The following is a 24,829-nucleotide window of genomic DNA, read 5'->3' as shown; positions in this document are numbered from 1 at the left end:
TGAGTTTGGCTTTCGGCTCCGGAGGGAAACGGTGCTGGGGCCCTTCATCTCACTCCGGATGCCGCGCCCTGAACACATGCCCGCGCCGGCCACACCCCTCGGGGAGCACACGCTCACACGCAGGCACACGGCTCAGGGGAGCACACGTGTCAGGGCTCGGAACTGCACTGGCCTCCGATCACTCAGGCCCGAGCAGTCTGGGCGGCGGCATGGGCATCGGAATAAAATAGGTTTCGCTCGAGGTGGGTGCTCCCACGGCCGCCCGGCACGCAGGTCACGTTAGTGGATCAGAGACAGGTTAGAACTGCTCGCTGACGGCTCTCGGGTTAGACTACGGGCAGCAGTGACACGGGCGACGGGGGGGCCATGGGCCACGGGGGGACACGGGCCATGTGGGTCATGGGCCACGGGCCACGGGGGCACGGGCCATGGGGGACACGGGCCACGGGGCCACGGGGCCACGGCTGCGGTCACTTGGACTTCTTGTCCTGCGGGACGTGGCCGTTCCTCTTGCACCTGCCGTTGAGGACGCCATTGGCGTGGTGTCCGTCCGCGGCGCCGGGCCCGCGCCAGGCCCAGCAGCGGCGGGCCCGCCTGCAGGCGAGGGGCACGGCCCAGGTCAGCAGGGCGGCCAGCAGGGCGGCGGCCAGCAGCAGCACGGCGACCACGTCCAGCAGGAAGTACTGCCAGAAGGACAGCTGGTAGACGGCGGCCTGCAGGTGGCGGGCGCCGCGGTGGCGCAGGACGTACTCTATCCAGTACACGGAGCGCTCCACGGGGTGGCCGGGCTGGTCCCGGTGGATCTCCGACAGCTGCCGGGCCCGCCTGCGGAAGCTGCGGGAGAACGGGGTCACGGGTCCGCCCTGGCCGCCGTGACCGAGCGGGAGGGCAGCCGCGGGCACCCCGGTCCGGCCGCTCCGGGCACCTCCTCAGGCCACAGCCCGTGCCAGAGCAGCGAGGAGCACGGAGGCCGGGCCTGGCTGTGCTCACAGCGGCTCTGGCGCACACCGAGCACCCACCCCCCCCGCAGGCCCTCCTCTTGGTAAGGGGCCCTCGTGACCCCCACGGGCCCCGGGACAGAAGCGCCCCCGGTGGAGCCGGTGCCACAGGCTGTGCCGCGAGGACTCCCTCCCGGCTCCCCCACCGCCTGCTTCACATAGTGAACCTCCGGGTGCAGAGGGGCCCCCACACAGAGCGGCTCAGGACCCCACCGCGGCCTCCGTCACAGGGTGAGGAAGTGGGCGCCTCCTGGGCACCATGGCCGCCCCTTTAACTGGAGCCCCGAGCTCACGGTGCCGCTGACGCCAGCCAGCTCTTCCGCAGGCCGCGGGGCAGTCCCTCCCGGCCACGGCCAGTGGCCAGCAGACACGGGCGCCCGGCCACGCCTCCTGCACAGGAGCCTGGGGCACTGCTCCCCGCCCTCACACTGTGCGGCAGGAGCTCGCTCACCGCACAAACGCTCTGCCGGCCGGCAGCCGGCATGCTGGAGCCGCCTGGTTTTCGCAGAGCAGCCGCCTGGCTGGCGGGCTCCGTGGCTGAGCTCTGACCCACGCCCAGGAGGTCACAGTTCCGTGCCCGGGGTGAGGACTCAATCCCCAGTGCAGGCAGGTGGAGGCAGCGGCCGTGGCTGCCGACCCAGGATTCCCTCTCATCATGGATGTTTCTCTCTCCCCTCTCCCTTCCTCTCTGAGATCAGTAACAATACGTGTTGTTGTTTTTAACAGGGGGGCTGCTGTGATCCCCTCTGAGGCCGCGGAGCTGAAGCCCTGGGGAGAGCGGCCGGCCAGCGCACAGCGGCGGCTCAGCGACAAGATGGGCTCTGGCAGCCCGGGCTGCGTGGGCGTCCCTGAGGCCCCACGGCCCCTGCGCGGCCCCCGGAGTGTGGGCACCAGGGCTGTTCTCCCTCCGGCTCAGGAGGCCCTGCGGGAGGCGACCCGCCGGTGCCACGGGAGGCCACGCCCACAGGAGGCCTCGCTTAGTGAGGCCGCGCCTGAGGCCACGCCCACGGGAGGCCGTGCCCACGGAGGCCGCGCCCACACTGAGGCCACGCCCACGGGAGGCCGTGCCCACGGAGGCCGTGCCCACACTGAGGCCACGCCCACAGGAGACCACGCCCACAGGAGACCGCGCCCACGGGAGGCCGTGCCCACGGAGGCCGTGCCCACACTGAGGCCACGCCCATGTAGGCCGCGCCCACGGAGGCCGCGCCCACACGGAGGCCACGCCCACGGAGGCCGCGACCGGAGGCCGTGGGCCCGCTGCGCTCACCTGGGCTCGGCGATGACCCGCACCAGCGCGGCGTGCAGCTCGGCCTCGGTCAGCGTCTTCCACTCCAGCAGGAGCCCCATGCCCTTGGCCTGCACACGCGTCATGGTGTCGTAGTGGTCGCCGAAGAGCGGGATGCCCACCACGGGGACGCCGTGGTACATGGTCTCGAAGATGCTGTTGAGGCCGCCGTGGCTGAGGAAGGCCCGGGCGTGGGGGTGCCCTGGGAGCAGAGAGCGCGGCCGGTCACCCACGCCGGGCACTCGGGCCTCCAGCCTGTGCCCTGTGCGCACCCCGCCGCCGGTCCCCTGGCCTCCAGCCCGGAGGCCTCTGCCCGCACGGCAGCCACGGCGGCTGCCTCCACCTTAGGCCACGTCACCACGAGCCACACGCTGCCGGGGTGGCTGGGTTACAGCCCGTCAGGTACAAAAGCCTGTTTGGAGCAGCGAGGCTGCAGCTCTGAGAGGTGTACCCCACGCTCTCCCAAACACAGACACCCGCCCCGCCACCCACGGAATCCCACCGCGTGGGAGCTGGAAACGGCAGCCTGAGCTCCTGAGGGCAGATGCGGCCCTCTGCGCCGGCGCTGCCCACTGAGCCATCCCGTCCGTGAGAACTGCTGCGGGGACGGGGACTGGGGCTGGGGCCCCGTGAGCCAGGACACCGACCCACCTGCACACCCTGCACAGGCCACGTGGGCAGCCCCTCCCCCACAGGCCACGTGGGCAGCCCCTCCCCCACAGGCCACGTGGGCAGCCCCTCCCCCACAGGCCACGTCAGCACCCCTCCCTGACACCAGGCCATTTGGACAACTCCACTCCCACTCCCTTGGCCACGACCAGGCCACGTGGGCATCCGCACTCACCATTCAGGGTCACTCAGGGACAGACAGATGGGACACTGGTGACAGGGCCGCCATGGGGATAAGAGCGGGAACTGACCAAAGTGAACGGGGTGCTGCAAACCCAGCGCCACGTGGACAGGGCAGAAAAGACGTGCCCTTGTCTTCTGAAAACAGCAGGCACAGGGGCCCGTGGCCTGGGACTCGGGGGCCCTCCCGCGCAGCCCCAGCACCCGGCGGGCGGTCCCACGGGGCCTGTCCCTCGACCACAGGACCCCCTCTCCCTGAAGGGAGCAGGCGGGGCTGGGTGCACGCCTCGCCCCCTCTGACCGCAGCCGGGAACGGCGTTCACAGCGCCTGGTGATTAGGGGGCGTTTATGCGGATGATCCAAATAAAGTCAGGATAAGCGGCTATGTCCTCGGCCTCTGCTTGTCTTTGGTTTTCAGCTAATGAATAATTCTGTGTCTCTGTAATAAACTGTGACCCAATCTACATTTCCACTGTGTTAATTACGGCTTCAGGCAATTAGTCTAATGAGGTGTAACTTCACGCCTGCTGACCTGTAGTCACGTGGAGTATGTGCCTGTTTAAGTGTATTTTCCAGAAAATCAACATCATGACCGATCAGGACTCCACACAGGCCAGTGACCAGCCTCCGCACGGCCTCCCGGCAGAGGGGAGCGCAGGTGCCAGATGATGTCACTGCTGCCTCCTGGGGCAGCCCCAGGTGCACACTGGTGCCGAAGCCTGGGTCAAGGTCACACGGCTCGTTAGTGTCGGAGGGCCTGGGTCAAGGCCGTAGATATCAGCAACAGCAGGGTCTGAGCCTGGGTCAAGGCCGTGTGCGCACAGCAGGGTCTGAGCCTGGGTCAAGGCCGTGTGCGCACAGCAGGGTCTGAGCCTGGGTCAAAGCCGTGTGCACACAGCAGGGTCTGAGCCTGGCCGAGGCTGGTGTGCACAGTAGGGTCTGAGCCTGGGCGAGGGGCACAGCAGGGTCTGAGCCTGGCCGAGGCCGGTGTGCACAGTAGGGTCTTGAGCCTGGCGAGGCCGGTGTGCACAGCAGGGTCTGAGCCTGGCCGAGCGTCCGCGGGGCACAGGCTGGTGTGCACAGCAGGGTCTGAGCCTGGCCGAGGCCGTGTGCACACAGCAGGGTCTGAGCCTGGCCGAGGCCGGTGTGCACAGTAGGGTCTGAGCCTGGCCGAGGCCCGTGTGCACAGCAGGGTCTGAGCCTGGCCGAGGTCGGTGTGCACAGCAGGGTCTGAGCCTGGCCGAGGTCGGTGTGCACAGTAGGGTCTGAGCCTGGCTGAGGCCGGTGTGCACAGCAGGGTCTGAGCCTGGCCGAGGTCAGGGGGCACAGCGCCCGGGCGGGGACTCACCCAGCAGGTCATTCTGTGGCAGCCACTCCAGGAGCTTGGTGTTGTTGCCCAGGTTCCTGGGTCTGGCTCCGGAAAACCTGCAGGGCAGCAGACAGGCCCTCAGACACCCCCCACGGCCCCGGCGACGGCGCCGCGCTAACCCGGAGGGGCCATGTCGCTGTAGAGCCATCTTCCTCAGCAGCATCGATCGATCGGCTCCTCCTCACGTTCTCACCGGCAGGGGGGGTCCCGGCTTACACCGAGGCCTGGCCGCCGCTTCTCGCCGTGCGCGGAGCGGCAGGAGCGCCCGCAGGAGCCGGTGGTGGAGCCCAGCCCCCGGACCAGAGATGGACCCGGGGGCCAGCTCCGCCCCGGACCTGGGCTGGGAGGCAACAGGATGTGCTGTCCCCCCTCCCCCGGGACAGGGTTCGGGGCGGCTATTGGGCTGGCCTGCCTTGGTCTCTGCAAGGAGAACGTGGATGGTTTACTGGATGTGAAGTGTCCCACACCAAGCGGAGGGCACTTTCCGAGGAGCGAACAGGAAACCCCGCGGATGGGTCTGGGGGCCGGCCCGCCATTTCCTGCCAGCTGGGAGCTGGTAGAGGGCACGCTGCGCCCTCTGAGCCAGCTGTCATGGCGCCAGGTCACCACTGGGTCCCAGGGCCCATGGGGGGCAGGGGGAGGGGGCACTGCCCAGCTAACACCTGCCCAGGGTGGCGGCTCCAGGGCAGGTGGGGCAGCACCTGCAGGGGGCGGGGTGCCTCTGGGCTTCATCACACATCAGGGCCTCGCACGCCGCTGTGCCGTCCGGCCTGGCCTCAGGGGAATGCTCTACCCACTCACCACCTCCCACGGCCCCTTCCAGCCCTGCCTGCGGCACAGAAAGGACAGTGAGGACAGTGGGTGAGGGGCCACCCCCCCCCCTGCATCCCCACTGGACCTCCCAGCAGAAGGCCAGCAGAGCCCGCCCCCGGCCCCGGCCCGCGCAGAGTGGAGAGGGGAGAAGGGGTGTCGCCGCGCCGTACCTCCAAATCACCTTCTGGGGCAGCCGCGCCAGCGCCCCGGCCAGCTTGTGGGCGATGTCCTCCGACAGGTACTTCACGCCGGCGCCGAAGGACACGAGGACGAAGCCGTGCTGGCCGGCGCCGTCCACCCAGCTCTGCAGGTCCTGGAAGAGCCGTGCGCGAGTGTGGCCGGCCAGCTCCTCGTCCGCCCGCCCGCCCGCCCGCCCGCCCGCCGACGGAAGGGCCTGGCTCAGGCCCGGTGGGACCCGCTCAGAGCACCCGGGCCTCCGCACCCCTTTCTCCCTCGGGGGCGCTGACTGCACCTCAGAGGCGTCGGGGCCAGAGGAGGCCCCCAGGAGGCCACCTTCCCAGGATGACGTCCCACTCGCAGCAGGACCGTGGCCGGAGCCTCCTTCCGCGGAGAGGAAGGAGGACGGGGTGTGGGTGCTCTGCACAGGTACTTTACACACACACCCACACCCGCACTGGTCTCACATGCACACACCCACACACACACTGATCACAGACACACACTGATCTCACCCACACACTGATCACAGACACTGATCTCACACACTTTACACACACACCCACACCCGCACACTGGTCTCACACACACACACACTGATCACAGACACACACTGATCACACACACACACACACACACTGATCACACACACCACTGATCTCACCCATACACTGATCACAGACACTGATCTCACACACTTTACACACACACCCACACCCGCACAATGGTCTCACAAACACACAGTGATCATAGACACACACTGATCTCACACACACACACACACACACACACACTGATCACACACACACACTGATCACATACACACACACTGATCTCACCCACACACTGATCACACACACACACACACACACTGGTCTCACACACATACACACACACACACACACAATGATCACAGACACTGATCTCACACACTTTACACACACACCCACACCCGCACACTGGTCTCACACACACACTGATCACAGACACACACTGATCACACACACACACACACACACACTGATCTCACACACAGAGACACATTGATCACACACACACACACACACACACACACACACACTGATCTCACACACACAGACACATTGATCACACACACACACACACACACACACAGCATGTGCACACAGCGTCAGCACTCACAGCGTCAGCACGCCCACTGCCCTGTCCCAGAAGGCTCGCCGTTTCTAAGTGCTTTCCCCGGGGCTGGCAGTGGCCTGCGGGGCGGCCGGCCCCGGCGAGGGCGGCGGTGGGATCAGCTCTCAGGGACCGTCCCACAGGGCCTCTGGAGAGGCTGCGTCTCCCTTTCCACGAGGCCTGGCATCTTGGCTCTCCATTTGGCTGTCTCTTCGCGGGGCAGTGACTGGAAAGGGAAGCGGAATCCGAAACCCCGGCCGGAAGGGAGCTCTGTTTCAAGGCTCCTAAGACCTCCAGGAACCACAGGGCCGACAGCACACGGCCGTGACCGCAGGCAGAGGCACCCGGAGAGCAGTGTGGGGAGTAGCCCCCCGGCGGGAGAAGCTGACAATCCCACCAGAAGAAAAAAACAAACGCCAAAAGGTGGAAAGATGGGCTCAGATCCGCCTTCTGCTGCAGGAAAGCTGCTGTCCAGGGAATGAGGGTCCGAGCTGGTGGGCAGCGTGAGCTGGGGGGGCGGGGTGCGGCGGTGAGGCAGCCACGCTTGCTGCTCGCCATGGATCCGTCGCCGACCATTCCCGGTTCTGCTGAGAACAGGCCGGCGGATGGGACCCAAGGCCCAGCGCTCCGGCATATCAGGTCCACCCAGGACTCAGCAAACACCACCCAGCACCGACCTCCGACTCCCCGGCCCCAGGCGGACAGGAGAGCCAATGAATGAACTCGGCTCTCAGAGAGAAGACCCCTCTGGCATGGCCTCAGCGCCCGGGACTGACCTCCTGTCGGTCTGACCCCTGTGCCGCTCATTCCCCACAGCCCTGCCACCCCGTCCTCCTCCATCCTCACTCACACGCCCTCCCATCCTCCTCCATCCTCACTCACACACTCTCCGTCCTCCTCCATCCTCACTCACACACTCTCCGCCCTCCATCCTCACTCACACACTCTCCGTCTCTCCATTCCTCACTCACAGCCCTCGTCCGCCTCCATCCTCCAATCAACGCCCTCCTCCTCCTCCATCCTGCACTCATCACGCCCTCGCTCCTCCACCATCGACACGCACACTCCATCCTCCTCCATCCTCACTCTCACACAACTCGCTGCTCCTCCATCCTCACTCACAGGCCCTCCTGTCCTCCTCCATCCTCACTCACATGCCCTCCTCCTCCTCCATCCTCACTCACACGCCCTCTGTCCTCCTCCATCCTCACTCACACACTCTCCATCCTCCTCCATCCTCACTCACACGCCCTCCTCCTCCTCCATCCTCACTCACACGCCCTCTGTCCTCCTCCATCCTCACTCATGCACCTCTGTCCTCCTCCATCACTCACTCACTGCCCCTCCGTCCTCCTCCTCCATCCTCACTCACACGCCCTCCTCCCTCCTCCATCCTCACTCACTCGCCCTCTGTCCTCCTCCATCCTCACTCACACGCCCTCCTCCTCCTCCATCCTCACTCACACGCCCTCCATCCTCCATCCTCACTCACTCGCCCTCCGTCCTCCTCCATCCTCACTCACTCGCCCTCCCCTCCCGCCTCCCTCCTCATCCTCACCACGCCCTCCATCCTCCCTCCTCACTCCCTCGCCCTCCGTCCTCCTCCTCCATCCTCACTCACACGCCCTCCGTCCTCCTCCATCCTCACTCACACGCCCTCCTCCTCCTCCATCCTCACTCACACACTCTCCGCCCTCCATCCTCACTCACACGCCCTCCTCCTCCTCCATCCTCACTCACACGCCCTCAGTCCTCCATCCTCACTCACATGCCCTCTGTCCTCCATCCTCACTCACACGCCCTCCTCCTCCTCCATCCTCACTCACACGCCCTCCTCCTCCTCCATCCTCACTCACACGCCCTCCGTCCTCCATCCTCACTCACTCGCCCTCCGTCCTCCTCCTCCATCCTCACTCACACGCCCTCCATCCTCCATCCTCACTCACACTCCCTCCTCCTCCTCCATCCTCACTCACAGGCCCTCCTCCTCCTCCATCCTCACTCACACGCCCTCCTCCTCCTCCATCCTCACTCACACACTCTCCGCCCTCCATCCTCACTCACACACTCTCCGTCCTCCTCCATCCTCACTCACACGCCCTCCTCCTCCTCCATCCTCACTCACACACTCTCCGCCCTCCATCCTCACTCACACACTCTCCGTCCTCCTCCATCCTCCCTCACACGCCCTCCTCCTCCTCCATCCTCACTCACACACTCTCCGCCCTCCATCCTCACTCACACACTCTCCGTCCTCCTCCATCCTCACTCACACGCCCTCCATCCTCCATCCTCACTCACACGCCCTCCGCCTCCTCCATCCTCACTCACACACTCTCCGCCCTCCATCCTCACTCACACGCCCTCCTCCTCCTCCATCCTCACTCACACGCCCTCCTCCTCCTCCATCCTCACTCACACACACTCTGTCCTCCTCCATCCTCACTCACATGCCCTCCGTCCTCCATCCTCACTCACACGCCCTCCTCCTCCTCCATCCTCACTCACACGCCCTCTTCCTCCTCCATCCTCACTCACATGCTCTCCGTCCTCCATCCTCACTCACACACCCTCCTCCTCCTCCATCCTCACTCACACGCCCTCCTCCCTCCTCCATCCTCACTCACTCGCCCTCTGTCCTCCTCCATCCTCACTCACATGCCCTCCTCCTCCTCCATCCTCACTCACACGCCCTCCTCCTCCTCCATCCTCACTCACATGCCCTCCTCCTCCTCCATCCTCACTCACACGCCCTCCTCCTCCTCCATCCTCACTCACACGCCCTCCATCCTCCATCCTCACTCACTCGCCCTCCGTCCTCCTCCATCCTCACTCACTCGCCCTCCGTCCTCCTCCTCCATCCTCCATCCTCACTCACACGCCCTCCTCCTCCTCCTCCATCCTCACTCACACACTCTCCGCCCTCCATCCTCACTCACACACTCTCCGTCCTCCTCCATCCTCACTCACACGCCCTCCTCCTCCTCCATCCTCACTCACATGCCCTCCGCCCTCCATCCTCACTCACACGCCCTCCTCCTCCTCCATCCTCACTCACACGCCCTCAGTCCTCCATCCTCACTCACATGCCCTCCGTCCTCCATCCTCACTCACACGCCCTCCTCCTCCTCCATCCTCACTCACACGCCCTCCTCCTCCTCCATCCTCACGCACACGCCCTCCCGTCCTCCCAATCCCTCACTCACTCGCCCTCCGTCCTTCCTCCCCATCCTCACCTCACACGCCTCCATCCTCCCATCCTCACTCACACTCCCTCCTCCTCTCCATCCTCAATCACAGGCTCCCTCCTCCTCCCCATCCTCACTCACACGCCCTCCTCCTCCTCCATCCTCACTCACACACTCTCCGCCCTCCATCCTCACTCACACACTCTCCGTCCTCCTCCATCCTCACTCACACACTCTCCGTCCTCCTCCATCCTCACTCACACACTCTCCGCCCTCCATCCTCACTCACACACTCTCCGTCCTCCTCCATCCTCACTCACACGCCCTCCTCCTCCTCCATCCTCACTCACACACTCTCCGCCCTCCATCCTCACTCACACACTCTCCGTCCTCCTCCATCCTCACTCACACGCCCTCCTCCTCCTCCATCCTCACTCACATGCCCTCCTCCTCCTCCATCCTCACTCACACGCCCTCCTCCTCCTCCATCCTCACCACGCCCCTCCTCCTCCTCCATCCTCATTCACACGCCCTCCTCCTCCTCCATCCTCACTCACACGCCCTCCTCCTCCTCCATCCTCACTCACACGCCCTCCTCCTCCTCCATCCTCACTCACAGGCCCTCCTCCTCCTCCATCCTCACTCACATGCCCTCCTCCTCCTCCATCCTCACTCACACGCCCTCCTCCTCCATCCTCACTCACACGCCCTCCTCCTCCTCCATCCTCACTCACAGGCCCTCCTCCTCCTCCATCCTCACTCACACGGCCTCCATCCTCCATCCTCACTCACACGCCCTCCTCCTCCTCCATCCTCACTCACATGCCCTCCTCCTCCTCCATCCTCACTCACATGCCCTCCGCCCTCCTCCATCCTCACTCACACGCCCTCCTCCTCCTCCATCCTCACTCACACGCCCTCCTCCTCCTCCATCCTCACTCACACGCCCTCCTCCTCCTCCATCCTCACTCACACGCCCTCCTCCTCCTCCATCCTCGCTCACACGCCCGCCGGGACCTCCGCTCCCCACCCTGCGGCCCGCCCCGGGACACGCCTCAGGCCGCCAGCCCTGTGACCGGCTGGTGAGACGGGCCCTCCTGCCTAAGCTCCCAATGGCCGCCCGTACAAACACCACCCGCACATTCCTTACCGGCCTCCCACTCACTGGGAAAAGGAGAGGGGCTTCTCGGAGCAGCTGAGCTAAGGGCGTGTCCTGGGCGTTTTAAGGAACGCCAGTCCAGCTGCGAGCCTCGGGCCTCCTGGAGGCAGCGCCTCTGTCCCAGCACACGGCGGACTTCCTGTGACCCCTGAAGCCACGCCACGGCGCGGCTGAGGTCGGAGACAGCGGCTCGGGTCCGAGCCCCCGCGGGACACGCGCTGGTGTCTGTCCACAGCTCTAACGAGAAGCGGCCGAGGCAGGCGCTGGGCCCGGGGCCCCCAAAGGCGCCGGCAGCCTTGGCTAACCCGCTCCTCCAGCAGCACAGGGCCACTGTGCAATCTCCGAGCCACACCGCTGATGCCAGCGCCGCCCCCCTCCTCCACAGCCTCGGGCACGGAGCCCCTGCCGGCCCGGCCGCCGGCATTCCAGGCAGGAAGGGCTGCTTGTGAGTCCCACCCACACCCCGCACAGGCCCGCAGGCCCACAGAGACCTCCCGACCCAGAGCACACCCCCCGAAGCTCTCAGTGTCCCCACAGGCCCCGTCCGCTCAGCCCTCCACGGGTCCGCGGGGCGGACCTGTGAGACCCGCAGCTGCAGGGGCGCGGAGCACGGCGGGGACATGACGCCTCCCGCGTAAGTGCACCAGGCAGGTGGGAGCCCGGCTGGCGTGGCTGGTGGCCGAGCGTCAACCTATGAGCCAGGAGGCCACGGTTCCATTCCCCATCAGGGCACAGGCCTGCGTTTGGGCTCGATCCCGTGGGGGGCCTGCAGGAGGCAGCTGATCCATGATTTGCTCTCATCATTGTTTCTGTGTCTTTCGCCCTCTCCCCTCCTCTCTGAAACTAATAATAAAAATATATTTTAAAATAATAGAAAAACAACAAATAAAAAGACAAAAGGCACGTGGCAGAGGCCTGGAGGATCTGGCATCTCCCAAAGGCCTCGGCTCCCCGGAGCCCCGCCAGGCCCAGCCTCCCACGTCCCAGGACCTCGTGGGCGTCACTCTGTCCCAGGGGGCTCGTCCTCGATCCCGTCCCAGGCGCTGCTGACGACAGACCCGGAGGCGTGTGGCCTCTGAGCGGGTCCGGCGAGCGGACAAAAGGAACCTGCGTCCACAGAACCCGCCTTCGAGCTGGACGGTCAGAACCTGCCCCAGAGCTGAGGCGGGCGATGGAGAGAAACGGCCAGAGAGAGAGGCGTCGGGCGGAGGGGGCAGGCTGGCGGCAAAGGGGCGAGAAGAGGCGCCGGCATTCCCATGGCTCACGCCGCCGGCCCTGGAGACTGAGTGTGGCCCAAGAACACCGGGGTGCCCCCCCCGGGGTGCCCCCCCCCCCAGCGAGCACAAGGTGCAGGGCCATCCCTCGGGAACAGCGGCGAGGGGCCTGCTGGCGAGGCCTCGGCCCCTGCAGCTCCGACAGCCTCACCCCCGGGCCGGGGGCCACAGGGAGTGGCGCTGGCGGTCGGTGAACGTGGCGAGGCCACGCTGGACCCTCCTGGGCTGAGTGGCCGGTGGGAAGGTCCCGGCGTCAGAGACAGAAGAGGAGGCGGCGGGAGAGCCCTGGGCGGCTGTCCCTCTGCCCACAGAGAAAACCGCCAGGATCGAGTGAGGAGCATGGCCAGGGGCGGGCAGGGCCAGGCCAGCGGGAAAGCAGAAAGAGACCGAGTCCGCCTGGCGCCTTCACCTGCCAGGTGCTTCCACAAGCTGAGTCCTCAACGCCACGGAAGCCACGCACCAGGTCACGTGCCACAGCAAGACCGGCCCTGGAGGGGCCTCCTCCGGGGCACAGGCCCTTCCGCAGTGCCACCCACAGCCATGGCGCCCTGAGCCGCTCACCCCAGGGAGCCCTCACCGGGACAGGGTGGGCCCCGGGCAGCCAGCGCCCAGCCAACCCTCAGCGCCCCCCCCCCCCCGCCCGCGCGCAGCCTGAGTCACCCGCGGGGGGCCCTGCAGCCCTGACAGCCGGTCACCCGGCTCAGCCAGAGACCCTGGGGCCAGTCCTGAGCGGTAACACCCAAGTGACCGTCCCCGCCGTCTGAGTCAGTGGCTCTGACTCTCCCTCCGTGACACCCGTGCCCCTCAGAGCAGAGCCCGAGGCAGGACAGACCCCGTGGGCCCAGGGAGTCACGCAGTGGCTCGTGGTTCTCGTTCCTCCTCACCTGACAATAATTTTCCACTGATTCCGGGGAGAGTATAAGGGAGGTGGGAGGGGGAGAGAAAGAGGGAGAAAGAGAAACATAAGATGTGAGAGAGAGAGACATCAATTGGTTGCCTCCCCACACGTGCCCCAACTAGGGCGGGGAACCTGCAACCCAGGTACCTGCAGGGGATCAAACCCTAGACACCAACGCTCTAACCACTGAGCAACCGGCCCAGGCACAACACGGCTTTTTAAATAAATACATGTTTCTCCTGTACCTACAGAAAACGAACAGCAAACGTAAATCAGTTGCTCACAACCTCAGGAAGCCACGGGAGAGGTGACATCGGAGGGGACGTGACGTCTCGTTGGCTGAGCTGCGGCCAGGTTGCCGCCGGCCGCCCTGAAGGCGATGAGCTGGTCTCACTGTGCGGCTCAGCGAGTGGAACTCACGAGAGGAATTCAGGAAGCAGCGCACCCACAGCCTCGCAGGCCGCTCAAAAAGCAAAAAACAAGCTTACAGAGAACCTCGTACAGAAAAAGTACAGAAAAGACACACTGATCAGGTGCTAAGGAAACAAATGACGACAGGACGTTCTCTCCCCTCTCCCCGTGGCCCCGCTGCTCGCCCCGTCCTGTGTTCCCGCCACCACCCCGCAGTGGGAGCCCAGCACACGGGGGCCCGCAGCTCAGGCACAAATGCAGAAACGTCCCCGGGGCCGATGGCGGTGAGGAGCGGTCTCCCGCCAGCCGCACGCGCGCCGGGCTCAGCGAGGGCGTCAGCGCGCCTTCCTCCGGCCGCAGCGGCGGCTCTAACTGAGACACGACGGAGCGTGTGGGCAGCTCCGGGCCCGTCTGCCCCTCCTCTCCCTCAGGGAGGCCTGTCTTCCCTCCGGTGGGAACGCCTGGTGTCTCAGAATGTCTGACCTGCACCTCGCCACGGCCCAGCCCCTGTGTAGTGACTGTTCTGCGGTCATGCCGTGCACACGGGTGGATGGGGATTGGTCGCTTTTGTCTGTCCATTTGCAGAGGAAGAGAAGACTCTCTCAGTAAAGGGAGAAATTGCACTCTATAATTCCTTCGGGTTTAAATGCATGTGTTTTATGGTCTCTAATCGAATAAACCCACGCAGGCAAGGCCGTTCCATTGCTGGTTAAAAAATAAGTTAATAAAGTTAATCGCAAGCTAAACCCCGTCCATCCCATCAATACGCTCAGCAGAAACGCCTGATGACATCTGACCCCCCATCATGAAGCTCAGCCAGCCAGGAAGAGCCCAGCTCCTGGACGCAGTGAGTTCACCGGTGACACCGGCGGCTGACCCAGTGCCGAGTGGGAGGAGCAGGTTTCCCACCCCAATCCGGACGGCAGGACGCCCGTCACCACGGCGCTCAGCACCGCACGGTCTCAGTGCAACAGCAAGAGGAGGAGAGAACCCTGAACCACTGCGAAGAGAGAGACCGAGAAACGATCGTCTCTGAGGAAGTGGGAAAGAATCGGCAGAAACCTCCCGCACGAAGCAGCGACAGTGGCAGGTCACAGGCCGTGAGGGCCAATGACAGGGCGGCCCCTGCCCGGGACCAGCTGTGGACAGCGGGGCCTGACCGTGAACACAGCCCCGCTGAGCTGGCATCTCCAAACGTGCGATGCTCAGGCAGCACCTAGCAAACACACGGGCCCTGACCCTGAAGCCGGGAGAGGCGAGTGCAGGAGAAAGCCCACAGCCGGGACAGGCGGAGGCAACACTGCCAAGGCCAGTGCCTCCCCTCCACCTCCACCTTCAGGCTCACACCTGGCACCAAACCCAGCGAGCACACTGTGACCCCACAAACAGAGCCACGGCCATCTCCCTCCTGCCGAACAGAGCGGAGGGCTGGCCAGCCCATGCTGCCTGACGCTAGAGGAAATGGACGGGGCACTGATGTGAGAACAGACCACAGAACAGTGGATGGACAGAGCGCAGAAACAGGCCCATAGCCACAGCCAACCCACCTCTGACACAGGAGCCAAGACCGAGCGCTCACCAGCAGTGCTGGAGCCACTGGCCATCCACGTGCAAAACATGAGGCTGGACAGACCTCACAGCCTTCAACAATATGAAGTCAAAACGGATCACAAGCTGAAATATAAAATGCAAAACCATAAAACCGCCAGAAGAGCACGACTACACCTGCACACAGCGCCTGCACGTGGGCGGCCCCTGCATGTGGGCGGCCCCTGCACACAGCACCGTGTCCCAGCGTAGGCGGGACCTGCAATGGCACCTGACCCAGCATGGGTGGCGCCTGTGCATGGAGGCACACAGCAAACAGTGGTCACTAAGGGAAGGAACCAGCACATGGTACAGGCCATGACCAAAGTGATGAAGGAGCTTTGGAGCCTGAACCCAAATCCAGACCACATCATCACGGATGGGTCACGTGATGGGTGGATCACATGACTGGTGGATCACATGATGGGTGGACCCAGGGCAGGAATTCCTTGTGAAAGACCCCAGCCGCCTTCCTGGTCACAGCGCAAAGCAGAGACGGCCTCAGGCCGCGCACTAAGTGCCCTCTCACATAAAGCTGTCCTCCTTGTCCGTCCTGTCCTCACACGGTCACTCCGCATGGAGCCAGGACATGTGTGTGCCGTGAGATGCAGTCAGAGGGAGTCAGCGCCGGGGGCGGCCTCACGGGGTCCACGGTGAGTCAAGGGCACGAGCTGGCCTGACACCCGGGCATGTGCTGTGGCTTCTCGGATGCCTTTCCACTCGCTCCTTCTCTCTGGCCGTGGTCCAGAGGGAGAGGCCAGGGAGAGCCGTGGTCCTGCGTTCCCGGGAGGAACGGCCGAAACCCCGAGCTCCACCAACACAACCCGGCAACCAGCCCCGAGTCCTTCTCACGTTCTGTCTCACGTGGCATGACCGACCTGCAGCTCTCCACTGCGTCCAGTCCCCCAGGACTTTACAACACGCTCCACACGCTTTACAACACGCTCCAGACGCACGTGTCCACACGCTTTACAACACGCTCCAGATGCACGTGTCCACACGCTTTACAACACGCTCCAGACGCACAGGTGTCCACACACTTTACAACACGCTGCAGACGTACAGGTGTCCACACGCTTTACAACACGCTGCAGATGTACAGGTGTCCACACGCTTTACAACACGCTCCAGATGCACAGGTGTCCACACGCTTTACAACACGCTCCAGACGCACAGGTGTCCACATGCTTTACAACATGCTCCAGACGCACAGGTGTCCACATGCTTTACAACACGCTCCAGACGCACAGGTGTCCACATGTTTTACAGTATGCTCTAGAGCACAGGAGTCCACATGCTTTACAACACGCTCCAGACGCACAGGTGTCCACATGCTTTACAACATGCTCCAGACGCACAGGTGTCCACACGCTTTACAACATGCTCCAGACGCACAGGTGTCCACGTTTTACAGTATGCTCTAGAGCACAGGAGTCCACATGCTTTACAACACGCTCCAGACGCACAGGTGTCCACAAGCTTTACAACATGCCCCAGACCAGTGGTTGGCAAACTCATTGGTCAACAGAGCAGCAAACCGTAGCTCACGAGCTGCAGTTTGCCGGCCACTGCTCCAGAAGCACAGGTGTGATTGCAATCCGCCTTCCCAGAGCCTCTGATGCCAAACACCCTTCTCCCCGCACGGGCACGCAGTGGCCTGAGACGGGCACCGGCCGGCAGGGGCACCGGTCTCGGCGTGGGGCTGGCGTGCCTCCAGCCGCTGCGGTGGGATGTCGGCTTCATACCGGGGAGATGGGTGAGCAGGTCCCCGAGGCTGGCCCAGTGTCACCCTCACCTCAGACCTCGCGGGCGCTCACCCTGAGGGAGGACGGTTTCCGGCAGGCCTGCCATGTGACACGTGACGTGCAGGCGGTGCCTCCTGCTCCCAGCGTCTCCGGCTGCGGGTGCCGCTGCCTCCACTGGAGCGCAGGGAAGGCACCCAGTGCGGCTGCCCGAGTGGGGCCAGGCCGACCCCTCGCCTCGGCCACGGCCTCGGTGCCGGCTGGGAGCAGTCACACGCCACGTGTCCCGCCTTCCCGAGAAGGGCGGCTTCAGGCACGGCTACTCGTGTGCGCGGGCGGCGGGGCCGGGCTGTGCCCGCAGCCTGGCGCTGCCCCTCTGCCCTTCACTGAGCAGACGGCCCGGTATTGATTCTCTGACCCGTGTCTCCTGCCTCGGCCTCCAGTTTCAGCATAAAATATTCAGCACCGGGAAGCAGCCGGCGCTGTCAGCACCGCACTGCGGCCGCGGCGCTCTGCTGAGGCCCCGGCTCTGGGAGAGGAAGGAGGGGCCCCGAGGCAGGGCGGCGGGGCCAGGCAGGGGCGGGGGCTCTGGATTCGGGGGTCCGTTTGGGGCTGACGGGGAGCAGAAGGAGGGGAAGGAGAGGTCGCAGAGGCCATGCATGCACGGCACTGAGAGTCACTGCAGATTAAAGGACAGCGCTTCGCAGAGACCGCCCACCCACCCTCGCACAGCTGCCCCGAGCCCTGCCTGTGCAGCCCTGCCTGTCCCTCACACAGAGCACGCTGTGTCCGGCCTCATTGCTGAGTCCGGGCACGAGGAGGCGCGGGCACAGCTGTGGCCCCAGCTGGCAGCGACCACAGACCTGCTCTGAGAGCCGGGGCTCGGGCCCGCCGGCTGAGAGGGCAGAGTTATCCACGTGGATGGCCGTTTCCATCCACATCATAACCAAGCCGGCCTCAGCCGTGTCACCGCGGACGTCGGCAGACAGGCTACACTCTGCGTCAGGCGTGACTGCAGGCGGCCGCGTCCGTCCGGAGGCAAAGGTGTGTGTGATCAGCACGCGAGTCGCTGCCCGGAACATCCACGTTCCACACGGCTGTCTGCACACGGCTGCCCTTTCCGTGGGAGCCCGTGAGTCCTGTGTAAGGTTTCCTCACGGGACAAGGCACTGAGACTTAAACAGCCGTCAGCTGCAAAACAGAAGCGAAGAGAGCGAGTGCACTGAGGAGGAGCGTGAGGGAGAGCAGGTGAGCCGCTGGCGCCTCGCCTCCCGTCATCGGTGCCCCAACACCCCACCCCCGGCCCAGGAATGTGTGCTGGGAACTGCGCCAGGTTCGGGCACCGCAGCTTCTGGCAGAGTGGAAAATTCCCGACTTCCTACTGCTCTCTCTACTGTCCAACTCAGCGTGAACGTCCCCAAAATGAAACCGAATCTGTAAAGCCTTTAATGTTTGCCTTTAGCAAAAACATATTTTATAAAATCTATTTAAAAACCCCATAGAACCAAAAGGGGAAGCCACAACTTTAAGGTGATGAAACCAAACTGTGCATCTGGCTTGTGTGCTTTGTGATTCTCTGTAAGATTCCAAGCCGAGAGGAAAACATTCCCCCCCAGAAGTGGCAATTCAATTATATTCTCTGAAAACGGCATTTTCCGTACCGTGCCAAACCAAACCACACGCTTTTTAGGAATCAAATACGGCGTGAACAGCCTTCTGATGACTGTGCAGGCTGCTGGAGTCCAAGCTCGCTGTCTGGAGGGACCCGCCAGAGCGTGGGTCTGGAGCCCAGGGAGCGGGGACGGGCGGAACCCAGACCCCCAGACGAGAGTGAAGGACACGAGAGCACACTCCACGGCAGGGCATGTGCGGGCGCAGCCAGCGAAGAACCACACAACCCCCGGAGGAAGTAACCACAGCGAAGAACCACACAACCCCCCGGAGGAAGTAACGGCGAGCGTGGAGGAGCTGACACAGCACACAGCCTGGGATTGAAGACGCTGAGAAGCCGACATTCCAACCAACGAGCTCCCAGGCGGGTGCTGAGCAGCTGCACCCCTGGGGGAGCATGGCCTCCCACCGCGTGTCCGGAGACAGCCCACAGGGGCTGCGCTGGGACCGGCGTCTCCGTGGACACGCCCTGCATCACGGGGAAGCCACAGCATCGCCACAGCGAGGGACACAACATCCCCCGTGCCCCTGGTTTCACACTTCTCACACCTGATCTGCTCACAGCAGGCGAGTCCAAGACACCGGCCACTCAGCGTCCCTCCAGCCATCCTGGCGAAGGACAGAATGACAGACGGGCTTCTGACCCCTTCTGACCCCGCCTCGGTCTCTTACCTCTGCCCACTCATCTGTCTGCCCTATGACCCAATTCCGCATCTCCAGAGCTGGAGAAGGCCCTGAGCTGCTGACCTCTGGTGCAGGGAGGACAACCCGAAGCCTGCTGACCTCGGGTGCAGGCAGGAAAACACCCTGAGCTGCTGACCTCGGGGTGCAGGCAGGAAAACACCCTGAGCTGCTGACCTCGGGGTGCAGGCAGGAAAACACCCTGAGCTGCTGACCTCGGGTGCAGGCAGGAAAACACCCTGAGCTGCTGACCTCGGGTGCAGGCAGGAAAACACCCGAGCATGCTGAGCTCGGGTGCAGGCAGGAAAACACCCTGAGCTGCTGACCTCGGGTGCAGGCAGGAAAACACCCGAGCATGCTGAGCTCGGGTGCAGGCAGGAAAACACCCTGAGCCTGCTGAGCTCGGGTGCAGGCAGGAAAACACCCTGAGCTGCTGACCTCGGGTGCAGGCAGGAAAACACCCGAGCCTGCTACCTCGGGGTGCAGGCAGGAAAACACCCGAGCCTGCTACCTCGGGGTGCAGGCAGGAAAACACCCTGAGCTGCTGACCTCGGGTGCAGGCAGGAAAACACCCTGAGCCTGCTGAGCTCGGGTGCAGGCAGGAAAACACCCGAGCATGCTGAGCTCAGGGTGCAGGCAGGAAAACACCCTGAGCCTGCTACCTCGGGGTGCAGGCAGGAAAACACCCGAGCATGCTGAGCTCGGTGCAGGCAGGAAAACACCCTGAGCTGCTGAGCTCGGGTGCAGGCAGGAAAACACCCTGAGCCTGCTGACCTCGGGTGCAGGCAGGAAAACACCCGAGCATGCTGAGCTCGGTGCAGGCAGGAAAACACCCGAGCATGCTGAGCTCGGTGCAGGCAGGAAAACACCCGAGCTCACAGGAAAACACCCGAGCATGCTGAGCTCGGTGCAGGCAGGAAAACACCCGAGCATGCTGACCTCGGGTGCAGGCAGGAAAACACCCGAGCATGCTGAGCTCGGCACAGCACACCAGGGCCAGTGCAGCCAGTCTCCTCGCAGCCACGGCAGCCACAGCCCCGTTCTGGCAGGAGAGACCAGGTCAGCTCCCCCGGAGGGAAGCGGTCGGGACCTTGTCTCGTTGTCAGTGGCGTGGCAGCTGCTCTCATTCGCTGCGGGGACGGCCCTGGGCGGCTGCTGGGCTGCGGCTGGGACGCATCCGACACGCGGACAGACAGGGGACGCTGTGACACCAACAGGGCTGTGCCTGCCGAGGACCTCGCTTTCGGCAGCGATTCCACTTGACGTCGGTCACTTAATACGAACCACGTACCGGGAGCTGCCGTGGCCCGGGACTGGGATAGACAGGGACACCACCCGGGCACAGAGCGAGGCGCCCGCCGGCTGGTTCAGCAGCGCCTCCAGACACCCCACCATTCAGGGTCTCAGCCAGCGGTAACCCACCCAGGAATCGGCAGCAGGAGCCCCTTCATTCTGGGTAAAGCCACAATGCCTTCACGCTGCTCACCTGCCTGTGAAGCAGGACAGCAGCGAGGACACCGACTAGGACTCATGTCCTCACGCCGACTGCTGCCCCCACACACCGGCCAGGCGGGACAGAGCCTGCACCGGCACTGGCCCTGACCAGGAGTCCAACCCACAACCATTCACTGCAGGCCAGCAGTCTAACCACTGAACAACACCGGCCTGAGCCTTTGTTCACAATTAATACCGAAGGGACAGATGGGGACCTGTTCACAGAGGGGACAGGGTTCATTAAAGCAAAACCACTCCCACTCACTAGTCATCTCCCCACATCTCCCAATCACTAGTCATCTCGCCAATCTCCTCTCACTAGTCATCTCCCCAATCTCCTCTCACTAGTCCTCTCCCCACATCTCCCACTCACTAGTCATCTCCCCAATCTCCACTCACTAGTCATCTCCTCGCATCTCCACTCACTAGTCATCTCCCCAATCTCCTCTCACTAGTCATCTCCCCAATCTCCACTCACTAGTCATCTCCTCGCATCTCCACTCACTAGTCATCTCCCCAATCTCCACTCACTAGTCATCTCCCCAATCTCCTCTCACTAGTCCTCTCCCTGCATCTCCTCTCACCAGTCATCTCCCCAATCTCCTCTCACTAGTCATCTCCCCAATCTCCTCTCACTAGTCCTCTCCCTGCATCTCCTCTCACTAGTCATCTCCCCAATCTCCACTCACTAGTCATCTCCCTGCATCTCCTCTCACTAGTCATCTCCCCAATCTCCACTCACTAGTCCTCTCCCCGCATCTCCACTCACTAGTCATCTCCCACTCACTAGCCGTGTCCCCACATCTCCCACTCGGCAGCTTCCCCCCACATTCTGCTCTCTCCACAGCGATGTCTGCGTCAGGAACTCCACCAGCTCGTGTCCTGCCCACGTGGCCGAGTGGCCCGGGCATCGCAGCCGTGCTCCGGGCCCCGACCCTCCCGTCAGGGGGACAGGTGTGCCGTCCTCCGCCCTCACCAGTGTTGCTGCTCAAACAGCCACCCGTCTACACAGACCGAGCGGGACCCTCCGGACGGGAGAACTGGCGGGCGGCCTTACCTGGGGCAGTGGGCCGGCCGGCCTGGTGAGGATGCCGCCCACGTAGACCACGTTGGGCAGCGTTGGCCGCGGGAACTCGAGCGCCACGTCGGTGCACAGCATCCACAGGCTGGAGCCCTGCACCAGGTCGTACAGGGAGCGGCCGCGCAGCAGCCCGTGCTTGCGCAGCACCCGCTCGTACTTGGGCAGCACCAGCAGGTGCACGCCCAGCCGCGACACCAGGTACATGCCCGCGTTCCGCATCCGCTGCAGCAGGCCCATGCGGTCCGTGAGCAGCGAGTTGAACTCGGGCACGTAGGCCAGGGGCGCGGGGGCGCCCACCTCGGCCGGGAACCAGAGGCCGGTGGAGAAGACGGCGTAGCGCACGCCCAGCAGGTGCGCGATGGCGAAGCCGCACATGTCGTTGGGGTCGACCAGCAGCAGGTCGAAGCGCTCGCGCCGCAGCGCCCGCAGCAGCGCGCCGTTGCCCAGCATCAGGTCGCAGTTCTGCGTGTAGCGGTCCAGGATGTCGAAGAGCTCCACGGCCGTGAGCCGCCCCGCGAAGATGTTGCGCATCTTGGCCTGCAGGAAGGCGTCGGAGGCGGAGCTATTGAAGACGCCCGGGTAGCGCTGCAGCCGGTAGTGGGGCGAGGGCGCCAGGTCGCGGCCCTCGGACAGCAGGAACACCGTGCGGTGGCCCCGCGCGTGCAGGCCGGCGGCCAGCGCCTTGAAGATGTACATGTGGCTCTCGAACATGATGGGAGGCACCACGACAATCTTGGCGGCATCGGCGGCCCCGAGGGCGCCCCACAGGAGCACCAGGTACGGCAGGCAGGACGTCATGGCTGCAAAGACAGAGCCTGCTGAGCACAGCCTCACCGCGCCGGCCCGGCTCCTGCCCAGGCCCCGCCTCTCTGACCACCTGTGCCTCCTCCACAGGCCCCGCCTCTCTGACCACCTGTGCCTCCTGCCCAGGCCCCGCCTCTCTGACCACCTGTGCCTCCTGCCCAGGCCCCGCCTCTCTCACCACCTGTGCCTCCTGCACAGGCCCCGCCTCTCTCACCACCTGTGCCTCCTGCACAGGCCCCGCCTCTCTCACCACCTGTGCCTCCTGCACAGGCCCCGCCTCTCTCACCACCTGTGCCTCCTGCACAGGCCCCGCCTCTCTCACCACCTGTGCCTCCTGCACAGGCCCCGCCTCTCTCACCACCTGTGCCTCCTGCACAGGCCCCGCCTCTCTCACCACCTGTGCCTCCTGCACAGGCCCCGCCTCTCTCACCACCTGTGCCTCCTGCACAGGCCCCGCCTCTCTCACCACCTGTGCCTCCTGCACAGGCCCCGCCTCTCTCACCACCTGTGCCTCCTGCCCAGGCCCCGCCTCTCTCACCACCTGTGCCTCCTGCCCAGGCCCCGCCTCTCTCACCACCTGTGCCTCCTGCCCAGGCCCCGCCTCTCTCACCACCTGTGCCTCCTGCACAGGCCCCGCCTCTCTCACCACCTGTGCCTCCTGCACAGGCCCCGCCTCTCTCACCACCTGTGCCTCCTGCACAGGCCCCGCCTCTCTCACCACCTGTGCCTCCTGCACAGGCCCCGCCTCTCTCACCACCTGTGCCTCCTGCACAGGCCCCGCCTCTCTGACTACCTGTGCCTCCTGCACAGGCCCCGCCTCTCTGACCACCTGTGCCTCCTGCACAGGCCCCGCCTCTCTCACCACCTGTGCCTCCTGCACAGGCCCCGCCTCTCTGACCACAGTGAGGGGCCCGCTGTGACCCTGAGACCTCCTGAGTGACATGGCCCTGGGAGCTCTGTCGTCTTTTCATTTAACCCTTCCAGCTCCGCAGCCACAGCATCCCCAGCTACAACCTGGCAAACACCGCTTCACCGACGGCTTCAGGCCGAGTCTGACCGGGACCATCTCCCCACAGTGCCTTCTGCCTTGGCCCGGACACCCCACACCCCGAGACGCCCTCAGGATTATCTGGGCAGGACGGGGGGGTGGGGGAGGTCGGGGATTGCCCAGTCTGTCCGGGCCCTGCAGGGCGGCCGGGAGGACGCCTGTCCCACACGCGCTGTGGGTGCCCCAGCTCGGGGCTGGCCACCCTCCTGCCCTCCATGGGGACAGACAAGGCACAGCACTGAATCATCCGCTGGCACCATGACAAGGGACGAACTGCCTCCCCCCATGCTACCCGCCTTCACGGGAGCTAACACAGCACAAGCCATCGGCACCCAAACAGACAAGAGGTTCCGGCAAGAACTTGGCAGAAAACCGGGCACTTTCACAGACGCGCCCCCGGGCCCGGCCCTCCCATCAGGGCACAGGTGTGCCCGGTCCTACAGCAGACACTGCCGCCACCCACAGGAACCTGTTCTCCCTCTGATCGCCCAGGAACCCATCTGTGCCAAACCCACCACCCACAACGCAGTTCTGACGACCATACCTTCTCAACATCCAAACACTGCAAGCAACCTACAAAAAAGAGAAGAGAGGTCACTAGCAGGCAACGGGGAGGCTAAACGTTCCATTTCCAGCGCTCCCCTCCCCTCCAATGGCTGGCACCCTGGCATCCAGCGTGAGCGGACGCAGAGCGTGGGCTTGGGCGGTGAGGGCCACGGACACAGGCTGTGGACACGATGCTGAAACACATTTTTGCAGAAATCTCGCTCCGGGAATTCAGAACGTGTGGACTTGGGGTCCCTAATGTTTTCTTCCCTGGAAGTGGCCAGACAAGAGCCGGCCCCCGAGGCTGCCTGGGACCGCGGCTCGGCCGAGGCTCGACGTGGCTCGGGACGTGGCCCGGGGCGTGGCCTGACACCGTGGCACCTCCCTCCCTCACGGCCCGGGACGTCGGAACCCCTTCACTGCCACGGACAGGTCCTCGCCGCCTCTGTTTGCGTAAAGCCCACCCCGTCCAGGCACCTGCTTTTCAAACTGTCACTCGCTGTGTCCAAACAGCTGGGAACAAACCACTTCTCATCGCGGAGGCCGTGGCCGGGCCGTCCGGAAGAGGCTCCGTGAACCTCATCTATCCCGTCTCT

The 24,829-nt window shown here is 64.4% G+C and overlaps 1 protein-coding gene across 2 annotated transcripts; it reads right to left on the bottom strand.

The window, feature by feature from the left end:
- UGT8 (UDP glycosyltransferase 8) lies at nt 1–24,320 on the bottom strand. Of its 2 annotated transcripts, none has more exons than XM_036450414.2 (7): nt 24,232–24,320; nt 21,812–22,635; nt 5,488–5,630; nt 4,484–4,560; nt 2,269–2,488; nt 427–834; nt 1–362 (listed from the first exon to the last, which is right to left on the bottom strand). In XM_036450414.2, the coding sequence occupies exons 2-6, from the start codon at nt 22,631–22,633 to the stop codon at nt 471–473; spliced, it is 1,626 nt and encodes a 541-aa protein (XP_036306307.1). In that variant the 5' UTR covers nt 22,634–22,635; nt 24,232–24,320; the 3' UTR covers nt 1–362; nt 427–470. The 2 variants fall into 2 exon arrangements, with proteins under 2 accessions (XP_036306307.1, XP_045441999.1); XM_045586043.1 differs by having other exon boundaries at nt 1–389; nt 471–834.
- Nucleotides 24,321–24,829: the final 509 nt, after the last annotated feature.

This window comes from Pipistrellus kuhlii, unplaced genomic scaffold (genome assembly GCF_014108245.1).
Source record: "Pipistrellus kuhlii isolate mPipKuh1 unplaced genomic scaffold, mPipKuh1.p scaffold_m20_p_21, whole genome shotgun sequence".
NCBI lineage: Eukaryota > Metazoa > Chordata > Mammalia > Chiroptera > Vespertilionidae > Pipistrellus > Pipistrellus kuhlii.
Note: the sequence above shows the minus strand (reverse complement) of the source record. Positions and strands in the feature narration are given on the sequence as shown.